The sequence below is a fragment of the Mobula hypostoma genome, chromosome X1 (genome assembly GCF_963921235.1).
Source record: "Mobula hypostoma chromosome X1, sMobHyp1.1, whole genome shotgun sequence".
Taxonomy (NCBI): Eukaryota; Metazoa; Chordata; class Chondrichthyes; order Myliobatiformes; family Myliobatidae; genus Mobula; species Mobula hypostoma.
In genome coordinates, this window is record NC_086128.1 from 36917247 (window position 1) to 36929459 (window position 12213).

Genomic DNA, 12213 nt, shown 5'->3' on the forward strand with positions numbered 1-12213 from the left:
TGCAATGTTTCTGAGCTATATGATCTGTTCTAGATTTTCCAGCACTGCCCCCAAGCCTTGTGTTTTTTCAGACCTGCCATGGGACCATCAGAATTGTTCCAGATTTTTCCAGCGCTGCCTCGAGCTCCAGATCTGCCTTGTGTTTTTCAGATCCGGCTTGAGAGCTCCCTGGGCTGTCACGTGCCAGACTTATAGGGGGAGGTACTGTCATGAGCCCTGCATCTTGCCATAGAGTGAGGTTCTAGGGTTTTTGAGCATCTGTGTTTACTATTCAATATCTTAACTAGAGTTGATAAGCCCTTGTGTTTTCAGTTTAATCTTGTTAAATTAATAGTAGCTAGCATGTTTCTCGCTTTCCATGATTACTCTTGGGGGGGGGGTCATTGTGTCAGAGAGAATGAAATGGCTTGAGGTGTTGCTCAGTCACTCCTCCGAGACTCTGTTGGTGTTCCGATGTCAAACCTCTTGTTTCTGTCTTCGTGAGTACACCATGACACAAAGACTGTGGATGAGAACTGGGGTTAAATAGGCTGCAGGTCTGGAACAGGTGGCAGGTGAATCCTATTACCTGGGAGGAGACTGGAAGGTGCCTGCATGTGTAGGCAGGGACATATCAGCGGGAGCAGGCCTGACAGCTAACCTATGAGTTTTTAACAATGAATTAGTGTTAGGGAGCAAAACTGCTGCCTGAATGTTGTCAGTCATCTCCACTGTGTTAAACAGGATAGCAGCATTATTGGTAATGAGCAAGGCCGAGTTGTCCAGATTAATAGGGAATGGGAGTGAATAAATAACATGATATAATTTTGGAAGGGGATCTGTGAATATTACTTCCCTATTTCTGAACGTTGCTGCATGCAGGCAGGGACTGCTTCAGTTCTCAAAACGTCGTGAATGGAATTGATCATCAAACATTCTCCCTTCTGACATGAAGATCATTGATGATCAGTTGAAAATGACCAGAAGTGGAGACTCCTCTGATGAACTACCGATGAGTTACTTCCAGCAATCTGCCCTTTGTTCCAAGCGTTCCTTCTGCTTTCCTTAATCTAAATAGAGTCTTTGTAAAATACGTGAAAGTACGCTCTGGAAACACTTCATCAGCTACGAAGTGCTCTGGGAGATCCTGACAAGTTACCTGCCCTTCCACATTCATTCTAAGTTAAAATGATGGCTTGAGTAGACCTCTTGAGTTTCACTTTGGCCTTTGATGCCGATGACACTGGGCGCGAAACAAGCGGGAACTGCCGACACTCCGTCTGCGCCGTCCACTTGCGTGGTCTGGTGCCACGTGACTGCCAGCGTGTGAGGAGTGTGTCGCCATTTGCTTCGCGCCTTCCCGGAGTCGGGTAGACCATGTAGGAATTTTGCCAGTTTGAATTTTTCTCACACCTCTCGGTTGATCAAGAACGTTAGGCGCGTGTGTTGACGCGAGCAGACCACACACGGTTTTGGGCCTCGGTTCGGAGTTGAAGGAAGATGAAGAAGGCGGTGGTCGTGAAGGCGGGCCAGAGTCAGGGCTGTTCCCAACCGCCCCCTGCACTGGCGTTCATCGCAAGAGATATGCTGGAGGAGTTTCTGGTGGATGTGACAAAAAAGAATGAAAATAACCTGTTGAAACCGTCCCAGCACGCGGGATCTTTCAAAAAGTTACGATTAATAGGTGAGGCCAGGCGTCTGCCTATCGAGTTCAGAAGCAGCTCTGTGTACTTTTCACTCACAAGTAACTTCTCTCCTTCTCTCTATCTCTCTCATCATAGAATTTATTTTCCTTCTCTGTGATCGATTGGGGCTTCATCAGCTAATCAGATACCAAGCAGTGGAACTACTAGATAGGTAATGAGCATTGCTATTAGCTAGTGAATTCTTGGTGACATTTTAAGTTTGACGACTGAGGAATATGCTGCATGGTGTTGAAAAATACTATTTCAGACCCCACCTTGAATTATAATGTAGAAAACAATTATTAAAATAAATTCATTCCACTCTTACTTTTCAAATGATGACCAGGTTCTGCTTCAATTTGCCTACTGGAGCAGCAGGTCCACAGCAGATGCCATTTCATTGGCTCTTCACTCAAACCTGGAACATCAGGTCAGCAAAGACGCATATATCAGGATGCTCTTTATTGACATTCAGTACCATCATCCCCTCTAAACTAACCTATAATCTCCAAGTCCTTGGCCTCAGTACCCCCTTTGGATCCTTGACTCTCTCACTTACAGACCCTAGTCAGTTCGGATTGGCAACAACTTCTCCTCCACAATCTCCATCAGCCCAGGTATATCACAACAATGTGCGCGTAGCTCCCTGCTCTACTCACTTTTATACATACGACTGTTGAGTCTAAGCACAGTTCCAATACCATATTCAAGTTTACTGACATCAAAGGTGGTAATGAATCAGTAAAAAGGAGGGAGATTGAAAATCTGGTTGAGTGGTGCCACGACAACAACCTCTCACTGAATGTCAGCAAGGCCAAAGAGCTGATTACTGACTTCATGAAGAGGAAACAGTTGGTCCTTATCGGGGGATCAGAGGTGGAAAGGGTCAGCAACAATTTCCTCGGTGTTCTGGATCTGCCTTGGGCTTACCACAAAGAAAGCAAGGCAGCGCCTCTACTTCCTTAGAAGTTTGCAAAGATTTTATATGATGTCTAAAACTTTGACAAACTTCTGTAGATATGTGGTGGAGAGTATATTGACTGGTTGCATCATGACCTGGTATGGAAATACCATTGCCCTTGAACAGAAAATCCTAAAAGTAGTGGATATGGTTCAGTCCATCACAGGTAAAACTCTTCCCATCGTTGAGTACATCTACACAGAGCGCTGTTGCAGGTCCCCACAACCCAGGCCATGCTCTCTTCTTGCTGCTGCCATCAGGAAGAAGGTACGGAAGCCTCAGAACCCATACCACCAGGTTCAGGAAGTTATTACCCCTCAACCATTAGGCTCTTGAACCAGAGGGGATAACTTCACTCATGCCATCACTGAACTGTTCCCACAATCTATGGACTCACTTTCAAGGACACTTCATCTCATATTCTCAAATTTATTGCTTATTTATTATTTTGTATTTGCAGTTTATTGTCTTTTGCACATTGGGTGTTTGTCCTCTTGGGTGCGGTCTTTCATTGATTCTGTTGTGTTCTTAGATTTACTGAGTATGCTCACAAGAAAATGAATCTCAAGGCTGTATATGGTGACATAGATGTACTTTGATAATAATGTTACTAAACTTTGAATAGTTATGCAGCACGGACACAGACCCTTTGGACCAACTAGCCCACACTTACTTAGATACGAATCAAAACTAATCCCATTGTCTACGTTTGGACTATATCCTTTACCATCTTCTGTCCCCAAATTAGTCCCAAGGATGTTTTAAACATTGTATTTGTAACTGCTTCTACCACCTCTGGCAATTTGTTCCATATACCCACCACTCTCTGTGTGCCCTTCAGATCCCTTTTAGTTTGAATTCGTTCCCCTCGCACCTTAAAATCTGCCCCTTACTCTTGGAAAAAGCCTTTGACACTAATCTATTCATGCCCCTCATAATTTTATACACTTCTATAAGGTCACCCTTCAGCCTTCTTTGCTCCAGGGAACACAGTCTCAGTCTATCAAATCTTCCTTTAAACATAACTCCTTCACTGCAGGCAACATCCTTATGAATCTGTTCTACACCCTCTATAGCTTAATCATATCCTTCCTATACTTAATAAAAATGAAAAAAAAATTAAAGCAGTTGAGGTGCGTCAAACTGAAGCTCATATGAATTGCCCACAGAACACCATAATTCACAAGTTCTTAGTGGAGTAATGGAAACAAAAGGGGTAGCTAAAAGTCCAATATTATGAATAAACACCCAATCCAAATGACAGTGAAGAAAATGTTCTTGGATAAAAACACCATTTTCAGCGATGATCCTCTGTTGAGTAATTTCGACATTTGAGCTATACGTTATTGCTGAAAAGTCCTGCCCTGTACCATCAGCTTCCTGGTATTTCATAGACGATAGCCAGTAGGAGGATCAGACTGGTCTTTTTTTTTTACCTTTTCCATTGTTAATTTGTCTCCAAAGTGTGATATGTCCTGTCTCACAAGATGATGTTTGTACGTTAGTCCTGAACTAATCAAGTCTAATTTCTGATGTCTATGTCAGACTTGATGATGTCCTGTCTACCACAGCTTATGTTGGATGATCATTACTTTGGTGACATTGGCATTAGAAAAGAAGTTGGCAGTCATGTGATGTTCCATCCACTTTCAATCATCATTCTTTTGGAAGTAGCACCAGCAAAAGTTACTGGTTTATCAAATGATTCTTGAAAATGATCCAGGTTTCACAGCTGTGGAATAGAGTTTGAACTGGAAATTTTATATGGGCCCCAATGTCATAACCATTGAACACTCAGTAACTCAGCCCTTTAAAAATAAAACTGGCATTTCAGCTCCTGTACCCTTGGGTGAGATATGATAACTTTGCAAAATGTTTTGCATTCATTTTAAAGTCACCATGAAACCTGAATCATTTATGAAGTTTTAAATTCATTGTTTCATTACTTCACTATAAAAACAAGAGTTATATTAGATTGTTTGCATCCAGTAGCAGTAATTTTTTTAAAAGAAAAGAGTAAATTTAGTAGAAGTATGATGCAATTTGTAAGGAAATAATATCCACCTGGATAAGAGTTCATCTTAGGGGAAAGTAATATCCACTAGAGTATGAACAACCTATAAGTTATGAACTAAATTAAGCTAAACTAAATAAAACAGGATTATTTTGAATAGCAATAGAGGAGGAGCAACTGAGAGGAAATAAAGCCTGATATCAGACTTCAATGGCAGACTCTTAAAAATGTGTTTAAAGTACACCAAGGCATCATGGATAATAAAGGAGTTTCTGCGAGTACGCATTAATGATAATGTAAAAAAGGAAAGGTACGTTACATCCGGAGTTCCTCCGGTTAGTGGACGATTTCCCTCTATGCCTCTCTGACGTAGTGGGGAACTGCGTATGAGGCAAGTTACTGCGGTGGTTTACCATTGCCTTCTGTCGGGTGAGTCTCCAAAGAGATCACCAGCTCGTAACCCAGCATGGATGGAAAGCGTGCAGGGGAGCTGGCTGGATTTGAACTCGAGACCTTTCGTCCCGAAGTCCAGCAGAGAGGGAAAAGAAAAGAAAAATTGAAAAGTTAAGAGTTCGCACAACTTGAGAAAATTTCATAATGACTTCTTAAGAATTTATAAGATTTGAAAAAATATGACAACACCAACTATAACAACATTTGATATTTGCTTTATTTTGCAGGTTTATGATTCAATACATTGATAAACTGTATTCATCTACGTGCTCAGATTCAAACAATGATACAGAAAACTCTGACTGGATACTGGCGCAGACTACAATCCAAGAACATTTTGTGCTACGAATCATGTCTTGTGTTCAAATAGCAAGCAAGATTTCATTCTATTACCAAGTAATATTTTTAGAACATACCTGTATAATGTCATCAGGATATTCAATACAAGTTCTGTCTTGATGTTTTACCAGAATACAAAATGTGATTTTTTTTTTAAACTTACCTCTTCTTTCAGAGTGTTAATAATACCATGGCCCTTAAATTCCTTCGTTCTCATGGCTACTTATACAAAAGTGAAGATCTCCTGGATTCAGAGCTCCTTGTTCTCAAAACTCTGAATTTTCAAGTCAATGTTCCTTCCCCTTTCACACACACTGAACTACTAATAGTAATCATGGGTGAGTCCAAAAATTGTAATTAATATTTATTAAATATAAGGTGTATTTTAATCAAATGTTTAATCTCTGGGAAGGAATTGATTAAGAATGCAAATTTAGAGAAGAGAAATTATTCCTTTGGTCCAGTGATCATCACTCAAACAATAACATAAAATTAGATGATCAGGTCATGGTCACAGTGTTGTTTGTGGAATTTTCTGAGCCCGTATTAGTTGCCTCATTTTTAATGCTACCACATAGGATATATTTCAAAATGCACTCATTAGGCTGCAGAGCTCTTTAGAATTTCCTGAGCAAAAGGTGCCATAGCAATGTAAGATTTTAATTTAAGGACAGGTATAGATTTCCCTTTTCCTTTTACAGTTTTTTCTCAAGGCTTCCCTGTCATTGTACAGTATACTTAATCAATGTTTCTTTACCCACTTTTACTCCCACCCTTAAGAATCTGGAGACAAGCTCTGCTTTTATCAAAATCCTACTACTTATTATGTAATCTCTTGACTTGTTCACTCTGTGCAAGTGCACTACTCGCGTTTCTATGGATTCCATTTGTCACTTTCCCAAATATCCCATTTCCCTGCAGTTTACAGCTTTTTAACTAGCCTGGCAATTTTTACATTCACAATTTTCTCCCATTTGTTCATAATTGTTATGTGTCATATAAGTAATTGATATGTGCTATGCAATGCCCAGTGGGCTCCCTCTGCAAACACCTCCCTGATCACTATCATTGAGCTAATTTTAAATGATTTTTTTCAGTCTTGATTCCCTAAGTTTCTTTTTCTGATCAGTCTGCATACGGAACCTTGTCATATGCATTGCTAAAATTTGTGGATAGCATATCCCTTGACGATCCTCCACACTACCTCCTTAAAAAGGTAATTTAAGATGCATATAATCTAGACTGATAATACTGCTTAAGCAGCATTCTTTCTCAAAATTTCTTCTATATTTCTATTGTCAACGTTTCACTGATTTTTGGCTAGAACCTCCACTGTTCCCTACCCTGCCTTAGATGTGTTCATTGTTTTCTCCTCCTTCTATTATATCCAGTATTCCACAATTAATAATAGCTACTGTGTTGTCTCTTTTTCTAACAAAAAATCAATTTTGATCATAGCCATCTTTAACATTTACCTATTTTTATCTTCAACAAACCTTTTAATATCTCTTTGCCCTTAATATATATATATGTTTGAGTTTCTCTTGAGTTTTTTCTCAGTTTCATTTTTAATTTGTGCTTTCTATACCATAAGTTGTCAACTGAAATGACTTCTTGGTTTGCAACCAAGTTTTCCTTTCACCTTATTCAATATACTCCAACATCCAATCCTTTACCATAATGCCAACTGAAATAAAAAACCTCTGCTACACTAAGACTCATACATTCACATAATATAAAAGGTAAATCAATTTGAAACAATCTTTTTCACTTGGGCAGTAACAAAATCAAATCAGCATTGTTTTCAATAATATAAAGTTTTGTTAATTATGTTTAAATGACCAAGTGTTACAGAAATGTTACTTTATAGTAGAATTGATTTTGTGTGCCATTACTTGATTGTGAAAAGTCAGCACAAATAACTTAAAACTATTTTAGACTATTCTTTACAATTACTTAATTGGTTTGAGCATAATTTAACATTACCTTTTTAGGGTATAATAATCCATCTGTTCCAGTTAAACGTCTGCACAGTATCTCTCTGAAGGTGCTGACATATGTTTATCTAAGGAGAAACACTATCTATGAAAGTTTATTAAAAAATATTATTCAAAATTCCATGCCCACTGAACTCCAGAGGCAAGTACTTTTCTTTGTACATTAGTCAGTAATTTTGCTTAAAATTGGTTACATTTGTATTTTTAAAAATTCATAAGCAAGGTATTCTAGACGATGCAAACAAACCCCTCAGTTGACTATGATAATCATTTATTCAAAAAGGCTGTATATTGCAAATCTAATACACAGTGTTCACTTAAATGTTATTTTGTTGCTTTTATATATTTTTTTGAGAAATTTTGCTTTTCTCCCCCCTGTTGGGTAGGAAGATAAATACTGGTATTATTTTAATGAGCATAAACATACTTAGCCCTGGCCAGCAGCAATCTCCTTTTGGGACAACTGGTCACCAACTTCCAGGCTTGTGATTAGAAATATGGAAATTAGAGATCAGCTGAATATTAGATGCTACTGCTTTTGTTTTCCCACTCATCTATTAAACTCACATTAAAATTCAGCAACAGAGCACCAACACACGGAGCCAAGTGGTATAAATAACAGAATCCCATTTATTTAGATGTGGTCGCTAATTTTGCTTAATAAATAACATTTTATGAGTCATTGCTTGTAGCCTTCAGTGCCATTCCAAGACAGCCACAGAATCCCCAACTACCAGTTGATCAATGGATTTGCAAGTTGTAGGTGCATCTGAAGCAAAACCACAGAGGTTAGGCTGTATGGAGCATAATTCAGTCCAATAATTGCTTGGTATAAAAGAAATGTCTCCGTTGCCATTTGAGAGTATTTCCGTGAAGGAAGTCTTTATTGTCACAAATCTGAAAATGAAAGACATATTATTGGTCAGCTTACCTTCGTATTTTCATCTCTTTTTGCTTTTTCAATTGTCTTCTGTAGGTTTTTAAAATGCTCCTAACTCTCTAGCTTCCCCACTAATTTTTGCTTTATTGTATGCCGTTTCTTTTGCTTCTATGTCTTTGACTTAACTTGCCTGATCTTTTTTAGGACGAACGAATGCTGCATCTTCCAAATTACTCCTAGAAACTCCAGCCATTGCTACTCCTCTGTGATTCCCTGCTAGTATTGCCTTCCGGTCAGCTTTGGCCAGCTCCTCTCTCATGCCTCTGTAGTTATCTTTACACAACTGTGATACTGATACATCTGACTTTATCTTCTTCTTAACCTGCAGGACAAATTGGATAATATTATGATTACTACCTCCTAAGGGTTCCTTTACTTTAAGCTCCCTAATCAAATCTGGTTAATTGCACAACACCACATAGTCATAGTCATACTTTATTGATCCCAGGGAAAATTGGTTTTCGTTACAGTTGCACCATAAATAATTAAATAGTAATAAAACCATAAATAGTTAAATAGTAATATGTAAATTATGCTGGGAAATAAGTCCAGGACCAGTCTATTGGCTCAGGGTGTCTGACCCTCCAAGGGAGGAGTTGTAAAGTTTGATGGCCACAGGCAGGAATGACTTCCTATGACGCTCTGTGTTGTATTTTGGTGGAATGAGCCTCTGGCTGAATGTACTCCTGTGCCCACCCAGTACGTTATGTAGTGGATGGGAGACATTGTCCAAGATGGCATGCAACTTGGACAGCATCTTCTTTTTGGACACCATCGTCAGAGTCCAGTTCCATTCCCACGACATCACTGGCCTTACAAATGAGTTTGTTGATTCTGTTGGTGTCTGCTACCCTCAGCCTGCTGCCCCAGCAAACATGATCGCACTGGCCACGACATCCAGAATTGCCTTTTCCATAGTGGTCTTGACAATAAGCTGCTCTAAAATGCCATCTCCTAGGCATTCCACAAATTCCCGCTCTTGGGATCTAAAACTGACTTGATTTTCCCCAATCAACCTGTATATTGAAATCCTTCCCCCCTCCCCATTATAACTCCCCCCAAGGGTCTTTTTACCCTTGCAGTTTCTTAACTCTACCCACAAAGATTCTACCTTTTCTGATCCTGTAACACTTCTAAGGATTTGATTTCATTTTTTGCCAAGAGGCACCCCACCCCCTCTGTGCACCTGCCTCTATTTTCGATAGAATGTGTATCCTTGGAAGATGTTTCAACCATGGTTCTAGTGATGCCCACAACATCATACCAGCCAATTTCTAACTGTGTTATAAGCCCAGTTACCTCATGTATTCAAATAGCAACTTCAGTCCTCTATTCACTACCCTTCTCAATTTTATCTCCATATTACCTGAAGTTAAATTCTTATCCCTTTCTAAACTTTGTCTAATGCTTTATTCTGGAGACTCCTGTAACATTTTCTAGACTCTCCTTCCCTTTTACTTTATCCATAGATTTTCCATAGCATCCTCCTACTATTTTGAAGCCCTATCCATATCCCTAGTTAGTGATTTGCCAGAATCCTGGTCCCAACATAGTTCAGGTGTGCCCATCCCATCGGAACATCTCCCTCCTCCCCTAATACTGGTGCCAGTGTCCCGCAAACTCAAAACCACTTCTCTCACACCAAACACGAGGAAATCTGCAGATGCTGGAATTTCAAGCAACACACATAAAAGTTGCTGGGGAACGCAGCAGGCCAGGCAGCATCTATAGGAAGAGGTAGTCGATGTTTCAGGCCAAGACCCTTCATCAAGGGTCTCGGCATGAAACGTCGACTATACCTCTTCCTATAAGTGCTGCCTGGCCTGCTGCATTCACCAGCAACTTTTATGTGTGTCTCTCACACCAATCTTTGAGATCTTATTAACCCTATGCCAATTTGCTCATAGCTCAGATCACTTATTCCTCACAACCACCTCCCAACCAATGCAAGAAGATACGTTTACTCTCTTTTCATTAGATCCCTTGGGATTGGGGAAGATGACTACTACTACAGGTTTGTGGCCATTGGGGGAAGCTCCAAGTTCTTTCAAAGACAATCTGTGCAGTCACAGATTAGTGATCTGTGAGGTGACCTGTTGCTCCACCATCACACAGGACTTTTCTTTATGCTTCTGATGCACTGCCTCAAAGTTTGCAGTAATCATCCTGAAAGCTCATTCTCTAATTTGAACAGAGATTTGCAAGAGTGGGTGGGGATTTCTTCAAGGAGGCTTTCAGATCATCATTGAATCCTGTACTTTATCCACGACTTATTTCAGAGTTAATAAATACTCAGCAAGGGAAACAAGTGCAAGATAAAATGAAAGATCACAAACGCAAGGTGAAACAGGAGCCAGGTGGAGAATTTGCAGTCTGGGAAACAGCAGCAGTTGGGGACAGCCTCAACCAGCAGCAAGCAGCTAGCGATTGAAGTAAGAGACTGACTGGGCAAGAATAGTTTGGAAGGCAGGGCTAGGGAGGGGTGGTGGTGGGTTACAGTGACAGATGGAAGGGGAATGATAAAGTGTGAAAGTGCCAAAATGGAGGGATCATGGAAGGGGGATAAAAGGATGGGGCATCCGAGGGAAAGGAGATACTGTAGAGGGAAGTGGATTGGGGTTAAAAGTTAGGAAGAAAGCGAAGGAAGAGGATGTGGGAGAAAGCATGCATGTTTGTGTCCACCTGAGTACATGATCAGAGTTGTGTGGGTGTAGGTTAACAGTGTCCAATCATCTTAAGCTTTCTTGTCATTGGACCAAGACCTTATTCTTTTATGACACACAGTAACTAGTGTGCAAAGACCTCTTCACATTAAGCTATCATCTTGCACTCCTTAAATGCTGGAGTAGAAGCAAGCCATCCTCAATTGTGAGGAATGAGTCTTTCTCCAAGGAAGTCCAGCTAACTAATTTAAAGTGCAAACAGCCAATCATTTTATGTTAAGTGCACCTCTAATTTTCTTTTTTTTTGAGTTTTATGTTTTAGTTGTTTCAAAATTTATCATATGCAAATGACAAATAACATTTCAACTTCATCATAGAGCAAAATTTTTATCGGTAAAGGAAGATTGCATGCTTTTAGCCGTTGGGGTTATTGGAACAAGTGCATTTATGCTGAACTATTCACCGTGGTGCAAGGTAGTAAACAATACAAATATAAAAATACTATTATGCTAGAAATCAGTGAATTTTGTTCTTTAGTCTCATATCTTGCAGTAATTACTGTAATTGCAACAGTAAAAGCAATGAATTGTTTCAAATATCCCAATTTGTGTTTTTGTTTTTAAGGTTGTACAGCAACTTGCCTCAATTAGCGGTGTATCAGAAGAGAGTATCTTGGAGTTTTCTCAAATAATATTACAACATATTTTTACAAACCATTCGGAATATGTACGTTCATAGCTTATATTGCATTTTGCTAGTATAGTGATGATATGAACTCACCATTGCACATTTGAGACATGCAATTAATTTGAAAACATTTTATTTTATTAAAAATTGTCTTATGTTATTTGATGTGGAAAATTAACATGATTGAATTACACTAAGTGCTCTGTATTAATTTTTTAGATCTGAGTGCACAAATGGAGATTTACTTTAGTTTATGTTCAATTTCCTTATAGTATACAATACATACACAAGTTGCTTATCAAGTGAGTATCCAACTTAAAGAACAAACTCTCCTCTACATTTGTTCTACACTTATTTTTGCACTCTTGCGGCCTCCTCCCTCCCCCCAACAAGACTGCCCTCCAATATCATTATTACTGGTGCAGTTCCTACCGTCCACACCCACCAGTGCAGGATTTTGATGGCCCCTTCCAACTCACTTGCCCCAATGGCATT

General features: G+C 39.4%; 1 protein-coding gene across 1 annotated transcript; it reads left to right on the forward strand.

The window, feature by feature from the left end:
* The first annotated feature begins 1021 nt into the window (after positions 1–1021).
* cntd1 (cyclin N-terminal domain containing 1) lies at positions 1022–11827 on the forward strand. The gene is made up of 7 exons (XM_063037828.1): positions 1022–1663; positions 1761–1836; positions 5320–5488; positions 5607–5769; positions 7426–7570; positions 11409–11505; positions 11656–11827. Exons 1-7 carry the CDS (start codon positions 1480–1482, stop codon positions 11767–11769), a joined length of 948 nt encoding a protein of 315 aa, XP_062893898.1. The 5' UTR covers positions 1022–1479; the 3' UTR covers positions 11770–11827.
* Positions 11828–12213: the final 386 nt, after the last annotated feature.

Excerpts from the sequence above, each read along its gene's own strand:
- cntd1 (XM_063037828.1), top strand. The coding sequence starts at position 1,480 with ATGAAGAAGGCGGTGGTCGTGAAGGCGGGCCAGAGTCAGGGCTGTTCC. Across the intron at positions 5,489-5,606 it reads AGATTTCATTCTATTACCAA|AGTGTTAATAATACCATGGC; the intron begins GTAATATTTTTA and ends CTCTTCTTTCAG. Across the intron at positions 11,506-11,655 it reads ACTATTCACCGTGGTGCAAG|GTTGTACAGCAACTTGCCTC; the intron begins GTAGTAAACAAT and ends TTTGTTTTTAAG.